Source organism: Anolis sagrei, chromosome 1 (genome assembly GCF_037176765.1).
Source record: "Anolis sagrei isolate rAnoSag1 chromosome 1, rAnoSag1.mat, whole genome shotgun sequence".
Classification (NCBI taxonomy): Eukaryota; Metazoa; Chordata; class Lepidosauria; order Squamata; family Dactyloidae; genus Anolis; species Anolis sagrei.
Window position 1 is genome coordinate 58,207,413 of NC_090021.1, and position 18,094 is coordinate 58,225,506.

The 18,094-nt window shown below is 36.7% G+C and overlaps 1 protein-coding gene across 1 annotated transcript in view; it reads right to left on the bottom strand.

Moving 5' to 3' along the window:
- Nucleotides 1-755: 755 nt before the first annotated feature.
- Nucleotides 756-18,094, bottom strand: part of MTR (5-methyltetrahydrofolate-homocysteine methyltransferase) — an 84,890-nt gene continuing 67,551 nt past the window's right edge. Inside the window, exons 25-33 of the mRNA XM_060753870.2 lie at nucleotides 14,478-14,559; nucleotides 12,168-12,266; nucleotides 11,387-11,462; nucleotides 10,187-10,342; nucleotides 8,785-8,981; nucleotides 7,694-7,894; nucleotides 3,962-4,154; nucleotides 2,663-2,775; nucleotides 756-1,421 (exon numbers count right to left, since the gene is read on the bottom strand). Coding sequence (XP_060609853.2) covers nucleotides 1,335-1,421; nucleotides 2,663-2,775; nucleotides 3,962-4,154; nucleotides 7,694-7,894; nucleotides 8,785-8,981; nucleotides 10,187-10,342; nucleotides 11,387-11,462; nucleotides 12,168-12,266; nucleotides 14,478-14,559 — 1,204 coding nt within the window. The 3' untranslated portion in view covers nucleotides 756-1,334. The remainder of the gene's footprint in view (nucleotides 1,422-2,662; nucleotides 2,776-3,961; nucleotides 4,155-7,693; nucleotides 7,895-8,784; nucleotides 8,982-10,186; nucleotides 10,343-11,386; nucleotides 11,463-12,167; nucleotides 12,267-14,477; nucleotides 14,560-18,094) is intronic.

An 18,094-nucleotide genomic window follows, 5' to 3' on the forward strand; every position in this document is an offset into this window, starting at 1 on the left:
GTTTAAAGGGAATGATCCCATTATACAAACTAGCTTCCCCAGTTTCAAAAGTATCAAAACATTTGTAACACAATATTGTGACAGATTGGGATATGACACAACATGGAAGACAACATAAAATTCATCCATCTGTAACTATAATTGTAAGAAAGGATTATGAACTTTGCAAAAACATTTTCCTGGCCTCTACAAGACTTGAGGTAGGTAAGGAATCCGGAGTTTGGTTATGAATTTGTTTTATATGCTGTGTAGTTTAATTTTCGTTATTATGTGTGTATTAGTTGTTATGTTCAGGCATTGAATGTTTGCCTTTTTTGTGACTAGAATCTGCCCTGAATCCCTTCAGGCACATAGGTCAAAATATAAATAAAGTTGTTGTTGTTGTTGTTGTTGTTGTTGTTGTTGTTATTATGAAGACTGAGAATGATAGCTACAATTTTGTATGAAAGCACTTACTTATGTGCCAAGTTGTTGCATTTGTCTAATTAAGAGCATATTTGCCATTATATGTATGGAGTCAAATGAAAGGTCAATGTTATGAACTTTCACACTATACATATATTAATCCATAAAATATATCACTGCGAACATTTTTCTCAATTTAGTTCTTAAATCAACAAATACTGCTTTCAGGCCAGTAACAATACACCTGGAAGGAGATGATTATGCATTATGTGCACTGCTTTTCATGAGTGTTCCACATTTAAATATGAAACTACTATGTTAAGAACACAACTGAACAAGTCAAGAACAAGTTGCAGTTTATATATATATTCTTTTAATTAAATTAAGTTCCACAAACCAATAGGAAATCTTTTCAGCTGCAAATAAAAGGACACTTTTGTTTACTGTACCAAACGTGAATATTATGTGCACATGAAAAAGTTATCGCCCTTTTGCCAGTATAGTTACTTCCACAGGTTTGCTCCATGACAAAACTTTTTTAAAGTTTGTTGTGGGTGGAGAATGTGGTTCACTGTAAGGGATGGCATCCATAAGTAGCCATTTTACATGGCTGCTACAAGTTGGTTATTTTTTGGGAAGCAATCTTCTTGAACCTTTTTTTACCCACCAAGAATCCCATTGGAAATCCTTCACTGGCAAAAAAATATCTATTGCTGGAAGGTAGCAGTTAACGGTTTTCACATTCCGTAAAGGTTAACGGTTTTCACTTTGGAGACTTTTTTGAAAATGTAGGAGGGGGTGCAGTGAAAACAGGAAATTGCCATAATCTCCTTTCCCCCCTCATTTTACTGGCAAGTGTCATTAATGGAGATTGCTAACTGGATGTCACCCAAAAGACCAACCTGCCCCACTCCCACCCTCACATATCGTTATTCAGGATCATATCCTAGAATCGGTGCCAACCACTTTTCAACCTCTGCTACAGACATGTTTTTCCTTAAGGCATAATCTTCAACCTGCAAATAGAAATAGAAGATCACCAAGTTAGCATTTTAACTTCAAAAGCTCTCATTTGCACATGATAAGAATATGTGGAAAAGCACATTTTCTCCAAGGGTATGAATGAGAAGAACAATTTTATCACTTTCTCATCCATCTCTCCTCTCCATGAACATATCAACATTTCAACTTTCTTCCTATATGTGAAATGATAGAAATCATACCTACATTACGTAATAAAATATTCAAATTAGAGTCTCATATATTACAGATCTAAAATGGACATTTTTTACACCAGATGGTTTCCTATATAATATACACTAGCAAATTTGTATCAACTATATCATATTTTGATCTTTAATTACAGATTATATGCTTGTCCTACTCTCCAAACAGTCATATTTTTTTCTGTTACCAAATTTTCCATTTTTGGTATCTTAAATAATTTCTAAAGTTTAACAAAAATAATCAATGTACACTAAATCAGTTCTTAATGGTTCTTTTGAGGAAAGTTCCTTAAATTATAGGCCATGAAGGTCCAAACAGAAATAAATTCAATCATCATTTTAAAAATCTTGGTTGTCTAAACACAACTTCCATCAGATGTGAAAGCTAAACTGTGAAGGCCCAACTGGCACCAACATTACAGCTGTTTTGGTGAAAACATTGTTATTTATAAAAGCCTTTGATCCTTCACTAATTTTAAAGTTCATTTTAAACTATTATAATACTTTTGATTTGCTGATTGTTTGATAGATTTTTAGTTTTTTAAAAATATTGATATTAAATGTTGTTGGATTGTTTTTATCCTATGTGACCTTTGAATAAAGGGATGGGTGGCACAGTGGGTTAAACCGCTGAGCTGCGGAACTTGCTGACCAAAAGGTTAGCGGTTCGAATCCAGGGAGTAGGGTGAGCTCCCACTGTTATCCCCAGCTTCTGCCAACCTAGCAGTTTAAACACATTCAAATGTGAGTAGATCAATAGGTACTACCCCAGCAGGAAGGTAACGGTGCTCCATGCAGTCATGCCGACCACATGACCTAGGAGGCACCTTTGGATAACGCCAGCTCTTCAGCTTAGAAATGGAGATGAACCCCCCCCCCCCCAAAGTTGGACATGACTAGACTTAATGTCAAGGGGAAACTTTTACCTTTACATATAAAATAAACAACATTCCCCACTTCACTGCCACAAGATTTTGGTTTCCAAACTCTGTACATTTCACATGCTTCCCATGGTGGCAGGCCGGCCTTACCTGGTCTTTTAATATCTTGCCAACTGCAAAGTACTGGGAACCAGGATTGGAAAAGTAAAGGCCAGATACTGCTGAAGCAGGCAACATTGCAAGGGATTCTGTTAGCTGAATACCTGTGGGGATCAAAGAAATATGAGAGCTGAATCTTTACGAGAGCAGATACAATATTATGGTTAAGACAGTGAGCTGTGATAGTTCTGGTTCAAGTTTCATCTCAGCATGGGCTTCAGGCAAGATACTGTTCTCAGTCCATATCACTGCATACACTCTGTAATAAGGGTATAATAACACTGGCCTGACTCTATTGTTCTGAAGATAACAAATCTTAAATACATACTTTGGTCGTCACTCCACATTTGGAGAGTGACGATTTAGAGAGTGTTGCCCCAGGACTCATGGGTCACACAAATGCACACAAATGATTGAAAATTAAAATAGGAATTGGCCAGAAGCCCACTTCTGATTGATTGCAAATGTCTTTTGGGGATTTATTTGAATTTAAAGGCAGGCGCTTTGAAGAGTTCTCTAACCTCTTTTATGGCCAAAAATAAAAATAGAAATAACATTGGTTTTGAAGGCCTCCAAAAGTGAGGAATACAAATTTTGACAGAAAGATGGGTTTGGTTTGGTTTTCAGACCTCATGTTAAATAGTTGCTAATGGGATATGAACCACAAAAAGCTTTCACCTTGCCCAACCTTGGCCTACATATCAAAAAGACAGCAAAAAGAAGGCAGATCAAGAATCCCTTGGAAGCAAATTCCAAAGCTTAAGAACAGCCAGGGTGAAGCCTCTCTCTTCTGTCTGGGAGGCGAATGGAGAGAAGATAAAGGCTTTGAGATAGACTGGACATAAGCAATAATAATGAGCCTATATGTGGTTTCAGTGGTATAGAAAAACGTAGTTTACTTTAAAGAAAAGAAACGTTAAGTTGGCCTCTGTATCCATGGATTCAATTATCCACAACTTGAAAATATTTTAACCCCTTTATTTTTTCCATTTTATATGAGACACCAGTTTGCTAAACAATTTTCTATAATGGGACCTGAGCATTCACAGACCTTTGGTTAAGCAAATGTTGTGGAATGTTGTTTTAAAACAGCAGAGCCCCCTTTCCTCCACACTTACTCTTCAAAAAACAGTCAGAAGAATGATAGGTTAAAAGAGTGAAAGCTAAATGGTATTTTTTCCTGTTTCTCCTGATTTTTAAAATGCTAGGCTTGCAAATATACTGAAAAGGGTTAATTTCAATAAAAAAACATTTTGAAAATAAAACTTCACAGCCAAATATTCAACCTACCTGTTGCTCCCTCGATGTTTGCAAGCTTCCACATAGTGATTTTTTCAGTGTGGTCAGGTTGACATGGATAGCCAGGTGCTGGTCGAATGCCATCATATCTAATCCTCCGCAGGTCTGAAAACTCCAGCTGTTCATTTTCAGAATAAGCCCAGAATTCTTTGCGAACTCTTTCGTGCAGTTCTTCTGCAAATGCCTTGGAATAAAACAGAAGCAAACTGCTATGTTGGCCGTGCTAAAACCAGATACCTGATTCATACATAACTTTAGTCATTTCTTCACTATCCTACATTGCCCTACTTAGACCAATGGCGTCCCACCCACTGGGAGAAGAATCTCTAATTTAACTAGAAGCTTCTGTCACTGTAACAGGAAGAAGCAATTTTAGCCTCTCTCTGGAGTCCCTTTAATCTATTACTTTGGTACATGGCAGAAAAGACTACTGAAGAAATCATGCTATTTTCCATTTTTCTGGGAATGAACACATATGTAGGAATGTACAACTCCATTCAGTTCATCCCTGCCTGCAAAAATGATTGCAGTAGGCACTCTACATTTGCTGAGAAAATGGGGAAAATGTAACCAAAACCCACTTTTTCACCTATGTGAATATCATCCTCGGAATATCAAGGTCCTCCAGCAGTTGTCCATCTAGTTGCCTAGACAACTAGATGGAATCTCTAGGTTCTCCAGTGTGACTCTATGGTCAATTTCGTTGAGTTATACTAGAGGACCTAGAGATTCCTACAGAGAGAACAGTGATCAAATAATCAAATCCACAAAAGTTAGACCTGCAATTTGACGGGCTAGCTGTAATTTCATATGTTTCTTCCCCATTTGATGGATTACACAAGTTTCTGTGCATTTGCTAACACTTTTCCCTGCTTCTGGGAATTTTTTGATTGAAAACTCAGTACTGGGGTATAAAAGAAAATTGCAGCGGGTAGGTATGAAACTCTTATAATAGCTTCTTGAGCCACATAGTAAATAACAGTAAAATGGAAACACTAAATTCAAGTAATTAATTTTTCACAGAAGTACTACTGAAAATAGATACTTTCCATGTAAATTGTATATTTATTGATTATATGGGTAAGCATTGAGTGAGGCAAACTAGGTTTCTGTTCCTTTCAAAATCTCCAGATGAAGTGGTCATTCTCCTGAATCTCCTGAAAACAAGCCCTTTTGGATATTGTGGAGTGGCAGCTTTCTCATCACATAATCATTATAAAATTAATTATAATCTTTCCAAAATTATTACAATATGCATTATGGTTATAAAAACCTGAAGTAAAAAAAAAAAAAAAACAAATCCCATGGAAAGTATTGAGGTCCCACCTCATGCTATCTGAATTTAAATCACACATCTATCTCGAAAGAAAAAAATTCAGTTGAAGCAACTCTCCCAGCTTGTCCAAGCTTGTTCCCAGAAAGAAAGCCAGAAAGGATTTTCATGTTGTCAATACAGGTCAAAGAATAACAAGGCAACATGTCTCAACATGTCAGCCCACTGACTTCAGAAAATCATAGATATTTACAAATTAATAATGACTATATGGAGAACATGAGCAAAATGACAACTTGCTTACTTGTCAGCTCCCCTTCTGCTTATTTGCCAGTCATTGTGTCTAGACCAGAGTTTAGGACCTTTGTCACACTGGGATATACATCAGTATGTATCCTGTATTCTTTTGGAGGGGGGGGGGGGACTGGAGGTATATTGTATTCAGTTGAGATTCATACTGACCCCATCACACCCGATTCTTACAGTTTAAAAATACAAATCCTCCAAATCTGTTCAAATGCCTCCCTATATCAATTTTTTTTTTAAAAAAAATCCTAATATTGCACAGTATAATAACCTGGAAGTCTTGAACTACCATTCTCATGATATTTCCGCTGATGGAATATATACTTATTTTCCGATCACACCTAAAAACAGTGCCTCAGAACTGTATTAAATAAGAACTGTATTAAATAAGAATACAATTAGAATCCCATGTGCAATTATTCTGTTTCTGTGACATTTTGCAGACAGATTCCAATTGACAGATTGGGGCAAACATCATGAGATAGGACCCATTCAGAATCACGTTCAAAGAGTCTCAAATATGGAGTAAAACACAATGTGATAAGGTCCTTATGAAAGTTAGCATTGTAGATGACAATTCCTAAAGTACCCCAGCCTTAGTAGTCATGCTGGTTGGATTAAGGCAGTGGTTCTCAACCTGGGGTCCCCAGATGTTTTTGGCCTACAACTCCCAGAAATCCCAGTCAGTTTACCAGCTGTTAGGATTTCTGGGAGTTGAAGGCCAAAAACATCTGGGGACCCCAGGTTGAGAACCACTGGATTAAGGAAACTATAGTTCAAAACAACATTTTCCACTATCTGGCCTAGGGTGCTCTTCTGTTCATAAAGAAAAATTATTTACCATATTTATAGCCCGCCTTCTCACCCTGAAGGGAACTCAGAGTAACTTTACACGTAGGCAAAAACTCAATGGCACAAAAATTACATACAATTAAAATAAACATTTACATTAAAACCAACGAATTAAAATACCTAAAACATTACACCAATAATTAAACCCACACAGTCCATGATTGTAATCCAGAGCCATTCCAGTTGTCATTGCACGTATTTTGTATCCATTTTTTACACTACAATTACAATCCAAAGGCTTGGTCCCAGAGCCATGTTTTTACTTTCTTTCTGAAGGCCAGGAGGGAAGGGGATGATCTAATCTCACTGGGGGAGGGAGTTCCACAGCCGAGGGGCCACCACTGAGAAGGCCCTGTCTCTAGTCTCCACCAGTCATGCCTGCGAAGGAGGTGGGACCAAGAGCAGGGTCTCCTAGAAGATCTTAATCTCCGAGGTGGATCACAGAAGGAGATACATTTGGACAGATAAGCTGGGCTGGAACCATTTGGGACTTTATACACTAAAGTCAGCACTTTGAATTGTGCTTGGGAACAGACTGGTAGCCGGTGGAGCTGACATAACAAGGGAGTTGTATGCTCCCTATATGCTACTCCAGTGAGGAGTGTGGCTGCCACCTGTTGGACCACTTAAAGCTTTTGAACAGTCTTCAAAGGCAATCCCATGTAGACTGTGTTGCAGTAGTCTATTTAGGATGTAACAAAAGCATGGACCACTGTGGCCAAGTCTGACTTCTTCAGGTTCTCTGAAGAAGACCCAGCATGGGGTTGAAGTTAGAAGCACCCCCCTCCTCACTACCTTCCAGAGTCTAGCCCCTACTCACTAAATAAGGAAAGTGATAGTTAAGCCACAGTTGAGCATAAAACTTGCTAAGTGATGGATGAGTATAAGTCCATGAGTGGTGAAGAAACATAATAATTTACAGGTGCATTCATTCTCTTATTTGGCATGACCCAACAGACCAGAAGATTTGGACTTATCCAAGGAGTTCCACAAGTTCTTCTGAAAGTAGTGAGAAAATAGAGCTGCAGGCATGACTGCAATAAGCACCTTTCACCTGAACACCGCCTCAAAAAAAACCAAACATGCTAATTCTGAATTTTCCAGGAAAAAAAGTAAAGAGGGGGCAGGCTACTGCTCTCACGTTTGGGATCTTTTCTTATGGTGACAATTTCATGCTGAGGGAATGTTTTCTTCAGCATTTAACATCACCCCTCAAGTCAACCGCATGCTCAACTGTATTTCAAGAGTTTTTAATAAATGCTGCCCTTCCTGTAACTACAGGAAGTCATTACCTCTGCTAAGCGATCTCCCAATGCTTTTATCATTATGATGTTGTAGTCATCAGACTGTTTCTCATACTCCTTGCACAGTTCATCTACTCCAAAGCATGCAACAGCAAACAGGCCCAAATAATCAGGAATTCCAGATTTCAGAGGGCATGTAAAATCAGACAAACAATAATAGGGGTCTGTGGAAGCAGAGTCTTTCTCAGCCTGAAAGAATAAATGGAGCACAGAATTACATTAAAAAGAATTCTTATTGACAAGGCTTCAGTATAATATAGAACATTTACAGTTTTCCTTCCATGGGGATATATATGATCACATTTTTAAAATGGAAAAAGTACCTGGTATAGAGGTATACAATTTTTCAGCTTCAGAGCTATTTAATTTTAGCAGTCATGTTTAGGTAATTACCATGCCCACCTTAATTTATGCTATATAGTATTTTAAGCTGTTACTTGAATTTGCTTCCTTCTGTTCAAACAGAAACTTCAAAACTAAAGCTAGGAGCACTGGGCTAAGTTTGCACTCCTAAACACAGTTTATCCACAAATAAACACAACATGCAACAGCAATTATTACAACTAGATATGAGTATAACTGTACTTTAAAAGATATAGGTTGGTCTCAAGAAGAAATTACAATGAGCCCTAGGAATGCACAAGGGTTTGGTAGACCCCATGGTGGGACTAGAATCCATAGGTGCATTTGCAATGGCATTGTAAAATTGTGTTCCTTATATAAAATGGCACAATCAAGGTTTGTTTTTTGGATGAAAAAAATGTTTTCAAGCCATGGATGCTTGAATGCATGCATTTGGAGGGCTGACAATACAGAGAAAAACAAGGAGCCATCAACTAAACTAAATGGGAACTTACCTACTAAACTAAAACCAAAAATATCTCTGTACTGTATTTCATATGATATCTAGATGTGAAATGTTAATTCAAGTGTTTCACATTTAATGAACCAGAAAAGTAGAGTGGAATTTGTTGGTGTTTATTACTTATGCAATGATGCATGTAGCAACATTACGTCACCTCTTGCATAATGTAACATAAATAAATTTGATCTATGTGAAAAGAAGGTTTACACATTACCTGTTGTCTTAAGCCATAGAATTTAGCTACTGGCTCTGAAGATCCCACATCATCGTCAGTGTCATATAAATAAATATCATCCTGGACACTCCGTGCTGGCCAAAATCCAACTAGACCTTTGGCTGTCAGTTTTTTTTCTGCAATCAAAATTCTCAGCAAGTTCTGAGCTTCATTGTAGACCTTTTTTGCCTCTTCCCCTAATAAATGTAAGAATGCATTGAGAGTCAAAGCTATGTCCCAACAAAGCTTTAAAAAAGATTGTCAATTTCTGTTTTTCCCCACTACCGTGTTCCCCCTCTACTTCACGGTTCACTTTTAGCGGACTTGATATTTCATGGGTTTTAGAAAATATTAATAAAAATATTAAATATTAAATATTTACATCCAGTGGAGGCCAGGGACCCCGGAAGTGCAGCAATAATTAAAATGAAGAACAATTTTAACAAATATAAACTAATTAGTATTTCAATCAGAAGTGTGGGCCTGCTTTTGGCTGATGAGATAGGATTGTTGTTGTTTTTGTTGTGTGCTTTCAAGTCATTTCAGACTCAGGTTGACCCTGAGCGAGGGCCGGGTAAATGATTTTGGAGGGCCCATGGGCCTTAGTTGGGGGACCCCTGCCCTAGAGCAATGGTTCTCAACCTGTGGATGCCCAGATGTTTTGGCCTTCAACTGTCAAAAATCCTAAAAGCTGGTAAACTGGTTGGGATTTCTGGGAGTTGTGGGCCAAAACATCTGGGGATCCACAGGTTGAGAACCATTGCCCAAAAGCCAACAGTGATGAATGCTGGGAATTGTAGTCCAAGAACATCTGGTTGATTGCATGATTATAGTTATAAGACTGCAACAATACCAAAACATTTATAGAGTAAGAATTCTCAGCCCTGGAGTGTGGTGGAGGCTCCTTCTTTGGAGGCTTTTAAACAGAGGCTGGAATGCCATTGGTCAGGGGTGCTTTGAATGCAATATTCCTGCTTCTTGGCAGGGGGTTGGACTGGATGGCATGTGCAGCTTAGGAAGGGGCTTTAAGAATTCTCTGTTCTAGTGCTTCTCTAACTATAAATCCCAGAATCCTATTTGTTATAGTCACAATGGAACACAGAGGTATAACTATGTAGAATGAAAGGACCCCAGACATGTGGCTCTTCACAAGAATTTTATAACACATTATTCAGAAAAATTAATCTACAATTGCCAAAAATGAATAGAGAGAGGTGAATTAGCTGGTAACTCTTTTGTCAACTACTAATGGACAGTTATAATGTTAGATTAGCATTTTCTTTTTCTCTTATTTACACTATTAGTTCCACTTTGTGCATATTCACACAATCTGATGATGCTTTAAATTATCCTTGATCTCAATTTATAGGTTACCCACTACAAAACTTCAGTGGCTACTCACCCACAGTTTTATCATTGAAGATTTTAGGAAATCCCCTGTTGGGGTATCTGCCTCGAAGCTGCCAGACATCAAAAAAGGGCTTCCAATCAATGTATTTCACCAGCTTTTGCAAGTCATAATCTTCAAAGACCCTGGTGCCGAGGAACTGTGGTTTAACTGCAGAAACACAATGAGAAGATTTTTGCAGCTTAGGACATACTCGGTAGGCTATACCTATCTCTGTTACACAGCACATACCATTTTATTATATTCTTATAGTGTTATTGAGTCTCATTACTGTCACCTCATGCTAAAGGTCTCTTACAAACACTTTGCTTCAGACAGACTGGCCCAGAAAAGTCTGCTTCTTGAAGAGATAAGGGAAAAGAGTGCAAGGAATACCTGATGAGTTCAAGTTACCACACAGCCAGAGGATGCAGATTTCTCTTCTCTTACTTCAATAGAATTTTTTCAAATTTTACATAGCTAGATATAATACTGTAGTGCCTGGCTAGAAACAAGATAGCACCCATTTTGCACTGCATACCCAGAAGCGAACAGAACAAGGACTTGACCTTCACTTGCGCTCCGGCAATGAGATGATGTCCTCTATCAGACTCAAGGGCATGCAAGAAATACAACTCTAGCCTTCGTCAGAGAAAACAGCTTCAACTGACATTAGCAAACACAACATTCCCATGCATCTTTGTGAAGAAAGGTACCATTTTTATTTCTCTAGCTTTCTGTGTTGTAGGAGCATGTGTTTTCTCAGTTAAATAAAATTGTGCTCTTAATAGAAGCTGACACTCAGTCACCCTGTTAGATATCTATGCCAAAGCAGGCATTTTATAATATAATATAATATAATATAATACAGTATAATAAAATATCAGAAGAGTGGGGCTTTGTATATTTGGGATATGAATATTGTAGCTGAAGCAACTAAATAACAATTTACTTCATTTTGTCGAGTGACTACCTAGAATATTGGAGTAGAGAAAAGCAACTGAAGAATGTTATATAAATACTGAGGTTTCTTCTGTAGCATGAAATTGTAAATATTTGTATCTCTTTTCATACCAGGGCAAACGTTAGAAAAATAGAAGAGGAACATACAATAGTAACTAGAGGACACAAATGATTTCCACACCACTCTGTTTCCTCTGAGGTCAACAGATCTGTGATTTCGTGAAACACAAGTATTTTTAAAGGTAAATTAACCTGGTTTGCAGTCATTTAGCCAGTCAAAGGAGAAGCCCTTGCTCCTTGCTTGCTGTAATGATAAATATTTTCTTTCCTGCATGGGAAAAAAACAGAAGTTCAGTTCTGAATCAATACATTTTTTTGTTTTTGTATTGGTATGAAAGGACATGGAGGACACGGAACTAGGGATAATAAAGCACAGAGATAATGGGGTAATAAACTAGGTATAATAAAGCACAATTGACCATAAGACAGAGTCTAAAATCTGTATTATAGCAATAGGTCAAGCAAGGAAAAATATGAAAATCTCTTTGCAAGTTTCAAAACCTTCATCTGGCAAATACACTGGGAAAAAGACAGCATAAAATATGGATTAAAATCTTGAGACACCTTTGTCATGTCCAAACCATCCCCTGCCTGTATTTACCTGTATATACTCGAGTATAAGCCAACCCAAATATAAGCTGAGGCACCTAATTTTACCCCAAAAAACTTATTAACTCAAGTATAAGCTGAGGGCGGGAAATACAGAAACTACAGGTAAATTTCAAAATAAAAATAGATACCAATAAAATTACATTAATTGAAGCATCAGTAGGTTAAATGTTTTTGAACATTTACATAAAACTGTAGTTTAAGATAAGACTGTCCAACTCTTAAACATCTTAACTTGATGACATTTGTCATTTTCACATTTTTGCAAGGAGATTTCAATGCCTTTAGTTATATTGGTTAAGTATTGTTGAAAAAGATCTTACAGCAATATTAATTTAATGCTCTTGACATGAGTTCTACTTACTTTGAGAGAGTCATAGTGATCCTGCCTAATGTCTTCATACTCTTCTTGTATTTCTTCAAAGAAGTCATCCTTTACATTTTCATCCAAAAGCTGAGAGCACTGAAACAAACACAGAATGTTCTAAATTTAATTTCAGTCTTAACCTCTCCGTATGTGTCAACTTGTTAAATTCCCCCATGAATGACAAAGATCTGTAAGAACCTGTATAATAATCTTTTAAAAATATTTTAATATGCAGTTGAGTGGTAGTGGGGAGCAATAGGCTTCCCCACACAACTTCTTTTCGGGATTTTTTATGGAACCTCAAAACTACCTATCTGAGGCTAACAGATGCAAGTCTTCAAAATGATTTCAGTCTGGAAATGATAAATGATTTCAGTCTGGAAAGAGGAGAAAAGTGGAGGAGAGTGAGACTAAACATTTCTTAAACTTTATATATTACAATCACAGTAAAAATTACAAATACAATGCCACTTGAGTGTTATTCTCAGTATAAACATTTACATATGGCTATTTATTTGGATTGTTGTTGTTATGTGCTATCAAGTTGGTTCTAATTTACATAGAGTTTATCATAGGGTTTTCTTGCCAAGATTTATTCAGAAGACATTTGCAACTGATTTGCTGAGAGAGCATGACTTCTCCACTAGTACAGTAGAGTCTCACTTATCCAACCTTCGCTTATTCAATGTTCTGTATTATCCAACACAATCTGCCTTCTGCACAGATCCATAGCTGTTTCAATACATTGCAATGTTTTGGTGCTAAATTCGTAAATACGGTAATTACTACATAATGTTACCATGTATTTAACTGCTTTTTCTGTTGATCTGTTGTAAAACATGATGTTTTGGTGCTTAATTTCTAAAATCATAATGTAATTTGACATTTAATAGGCTTTTCCTTAATCCCTCCTTATTATCCAACATTTTCACTTATCCAACATTCTGCCGGCCCGTTTATGCTGGATAAGCAATACTCTACTGTATTTACTTAAGGAACTTCAGTTGCTATTGCTGAATGCACAAAACTGAGAAAATATTTAAAATATATAGAAATAGCAAGCACCCCTTTAAATTCTAGTGACAAAACATTTGGGGACTTATGTTTGTAATAAGGAGCAGTCTGGAAATGCAAGAGCTGAAAGACTAGCAAAGCAAATGCAATATATTTTCATCTACAGTCAAATCATATCTGAAATTTCTATTATTCATTAATCAAGCTGTTCTAGTCAGCTTTAATAAGCCCCTGACTGCATTAAACATCCAAAAGCATGGTTCCAAACAGAAATATGTACTGCAACATAAAAAGGTCTTTGTAAAGATAATGCTTACAATACTTTATATTTCATTAGATACATGATGACCATGCTGCAGTGCTTTTAGACATTAACAAAATAATTTGAGAATTATACTACTGGTAAAGAATTAACAGCTAGCATATATGGCATAACTCAAGGGTACCTGCGGATTTTTGCACATCAATTATTAAGTTGTGGGCAATAGTTAACCAGGTGAGTGTGATGCCAGCAAGTAAGAATAAAATGGGATAATCTTTTAAATCCATGTACTTGCTAGCATAATACTCCTTTGTTCTGTATGAGCCAAATAATGGTGGCTGCATTACAATAAAGCACTAGGCGTATTGGTGGAAAGCAGCAACAATTTCACAGTTTATGTCTCAGAGAAAGATCATTAACAAAGAAGCCTAAAATGATTTATTCATTCACAATATACATAGGACTTACAGAACAGCTGCTTTTCACAGTTGCAAATATATTTTAGTGATTTTTATTTTTTTTCTTTGTAAGTAACTTTGAACAATCCCCCTTTTTGAAGGGAAAACAAAAGCATAAATTTCTTGACAGAATAAATGAAAATATTTCACAGATGATTACTGCAATCATTCAACCTCCTAAAATAGATAATATAGGAAAGCTCCAATTTCCATCCGAGATGTGTACCTCACGGGAAAGCAACAGCAGGCTTCTTTTTATGTGGCATTGCTAAATCTGTGAAACATATAAATTTGATCTCTGTACTGAATGGGAGAAACATGGGGAACAGGGGGTGGGATATGAAGGAATCCAGAAGCATATTTGAGACTAAATGATTTATTTTAACATGAGCTTTTGGAGTATCAATGTACTTCTTCAAGAACATTGCTGAATTTCTCAACCCTGCTTCCTTCTACTTATGCTGGAACAGACTAACGTGGTTATCTATTTTAAAACTTTGAAATCTACTAAATGAGACAATAGTCTAATTATGTTAAAGGTTAGGCCAAAGATACACATAACCCCCAACTTACAACCACCACACTCTTTGATGCATCCAGGACATGAATGACAGGAGCACTGTATCGTGGAGCAATTTTCACAGCTGTGTGTGTTCTGAAATGACAAAGGGGACACAGAAGGCAACAACAGTATGGAACTCATTACCATGGCATTGAGTTGCTGATGTGCAAACATTTTTATGACTCAATGAGAAAACAATAAAGAAAACTGCATAAAGTTCTCCAAGCTCATTTTCCTTTCATGGATATTACAGCCCATCTGCAGTTCATAAAAAGGCAAAAGAGCACATCCCATATTATTTTACTACGGTGTGGATTCCCAGTGGTTTTCAGAGAGTTCACTAATCCTTAAAGTGAAATCATGACATGTCAATATTTAGTGACAAAGATTGTCACAATTATTTCTTTATTAGTGACATTTATTTCCTTCAATGTGATCAAAGCAACACACACAACTTACCTGCTAATATAACCTCATAATGTGCCATATAACCTAGTAGTACCTATAGACTGCAGAATGGAGACCATGAGGTATGTGATATTATTTCCTATTGGGTTGTTGTAGGTTTTTAAGGCTGTATGACCATGTTCTAGAAGCATTCTCTCCTGATGTTTCAAACCTCACAACCTCAGAGGATGCTTGCCACAGATTCAGGTGAAACATCAGGAGAGAATGCTTTTAGAACATGGCAATTCAGCCCAAAAAACCTACAACAACCAGTGATTCCAGCCATGAAAGCCTTCAACAATACATCATTTCCTTCTTTCCATATTGTAGCAGCATAAGGAAAATGCTCAATTACATTTCAAATTTGGAAGCCTGCCATGTTTGTTCAGAAATGTAAACAAAGAAATAGAAGCTGGCTGGAGATTGCCCTATGAATCAGTACATTGGATGGCATATGGAACAGGCAGTGGATAGACTTCTAAATGCACATTGGTTACTTGGTAAAGATCTGTACTGTACTCGACAAAAAGATAAGTTTTAGAGCTTTTGATAACCGATGTACTAAGTGAGGATCAGGAAAAAATAAAAGCCATCAATTAGGCTGCTATTCGGCATCTCTCCAATACAAAAAAGAAGGCAATAATGTTGTCTTCCAGCTATGCTGTTCCTAACACAGCCCTTTCAGGTTGTCCTACAATGCAAATTTATGTTGATATTAGTAAGATGGACATGTAGAGAGTACTAAGAACAGATATGTGCTTAAGCAGTTACAACTGATATATAGCCAATATAGATTAATATAAGATAGGAGTATGCAATATACTATAAAGGATTAGAATGAAGCCTTACATGGAATGTCATAGAATGTAATAAAACTAAAATATCCAACCCCTCTTCCTTAGGAAAATGAATATGTACCGTATATATCAATCTACACATACTTGTAATAAATCACCTAAAAAAATTTCATGTAAGTATCATGGAACATGAAAGATGTTTAAAGTGGAATTAGTATTTGACGTTAGCCTGGCCTGATACTATCTGATAATCTGGTCAGATTATTTATTTACTTTGTTTTATATATCCCACCCTCTCTCCCTCATTGAGGGACTTAGAGTGGCCAACATATGGCAGTCATTGGATGCCATTTAAACATACATCACATCGTAGTCAAAATACAAATCAATAAATACATATAAAAATTAATCCAGCTAATGTAAAAACAATAATACAGGATATGTTATTTGAACTGGATTATCTGAGTCTCCACTGCCATATAATTTGGGATAAGGAGATAATATAGGATCAGATCCTGGGATACAAGGATAGTGTAGAAAGGGCCTGAATCTCTTAGAAACATTAACTTCAGCCCACTGTAGATTAAAGTGATGCTTTTGCTCATTTATGGCATTTTTCATTTTTTGGTACCTCCAATATCACTTAGGAAGCGAACATGTTTAAAAACCACCCTCCCACTGTAGAGCACAAGCTAGTGTTTCTGAGATGCTGAGTGGGAGGGAAAATTTATGCATACCTATTCTAAGCCAGCATCTTCATCTGTCACATTTCTCTAAAAAAATCCCTTCTGACAACATTTTCCCTCTAGAATAACCTTCCTTTCAGTACTGTAAATATATTCCCTTAGGGCTTTGATGGATATATAACATAGCTCAGCTCCATATTGCTCTTGAGAGAGCTTTCTCAAGCAGTCTGTCAGGTCTTCTGAGAATCCTGGGGTGCTAGTTGTCATTTAAACAAAAACAAAAACCAAAACCATGCCATGATTTGTTATACAGAGAAAAATCTGACTACTAAATAGCAAAAACTACCAGCATAATTTTCCTGACAATGAGCTATGAACTCTCATCTACAAATTTCTGTGCAAACTGTGTCCTAACTGGAAGGAACTGTTCTGTATCTTTGTAACAGGTAAATTTGGAATTCAAATTTAAGCAACATTTTACTCTGGGGTGTTGTGTGGTTTTCGGGCTCTATGGCCATTTTCTAGCAGCATTTTCTCCTGATGTTTCACCTGCATCTATAGCTGGCATCTTCAAAAGATCTGCTGCTAGAACACGGCCTTACAGCCTGAAAAACACACAACACTCCAGTGATTCCGGTCGTGAAAGCCTTCGACAAAACATTTTTCGAATTCAACAACACAAACTATTAAATTGATATAATTACACATCTTATGTATTTTATGTTTAGATGTACAGCTTCTACAAAATGCATATAATGTTTCCCATTTTCTTACAGTTTCCCACTCCATCAGTCACCCATTATAAAGTTAGAAAAATCCACTGTATAAATCTCATATTTATCTATTTGTAAGGCTTATATGCCACTTAATATACTAAAATCTCCATAGGAATTCCCACAAGTCCTTTCCCCTGAAACTTAGACATCAATTGAAACATTGTATTTTTGCACTTTGTAATTTCTATACTTTGTAATTTTGTTAGTATCATATTACTCAATGGTCCTAGTATAGGTATACCCAGATGAATTTTTAAACATGTATCAGGTAACCTAATGTAAATGCTAATATATTTTAACATTTAAATATATATAATAACATCTAAAATTATATTTGAACAGCTAAAAGTACCCCCATTGCCCAAAGGAATGTTGGTCAGTGTAGAATGAACAAGAGAGGGCATTTTCGGTGGCTGCTCCCAAACTGTGGGACACCCTCCCAAGAGAGATCAGAGTGCCCCATCCCTGCTGGGCTTCTGCAAGAAGGTCAAGACCTTTCTCTGCCAGCAGGCATTTGGGGAAGGATAAGGGGCACACTGCTGGGGAGGTTGTGAGTGGACTTGGGGGGAGGGCACTGTGTGTTTTAAAATGCATTTTAAATTTTATTTATTATATCTTAACTGTATTTTAATCTAATACACAGGGTACTGTTTAATTTTTTAAAATTTTCGTATTTGCTTTATTTTAAATTGATAAACAACTCAGGGCGGATACAACTCAGGTTGGTTGTAAGCACCCTGAGTCCCTCTTCAGGGGTGAAAAGATAGGATATAAATCCTTGAAATAAATAAATAAATAAATAAAAGTGTGTGGTTGTTAGCTGCCTTGAGTCTCTTTGGAGAGAAAGACTGGGTATAAATAAAGAAAATAAAAGAAAATAAAGGATAATGGGTATTCTACAATAGTCAACTACCTAGAGCTT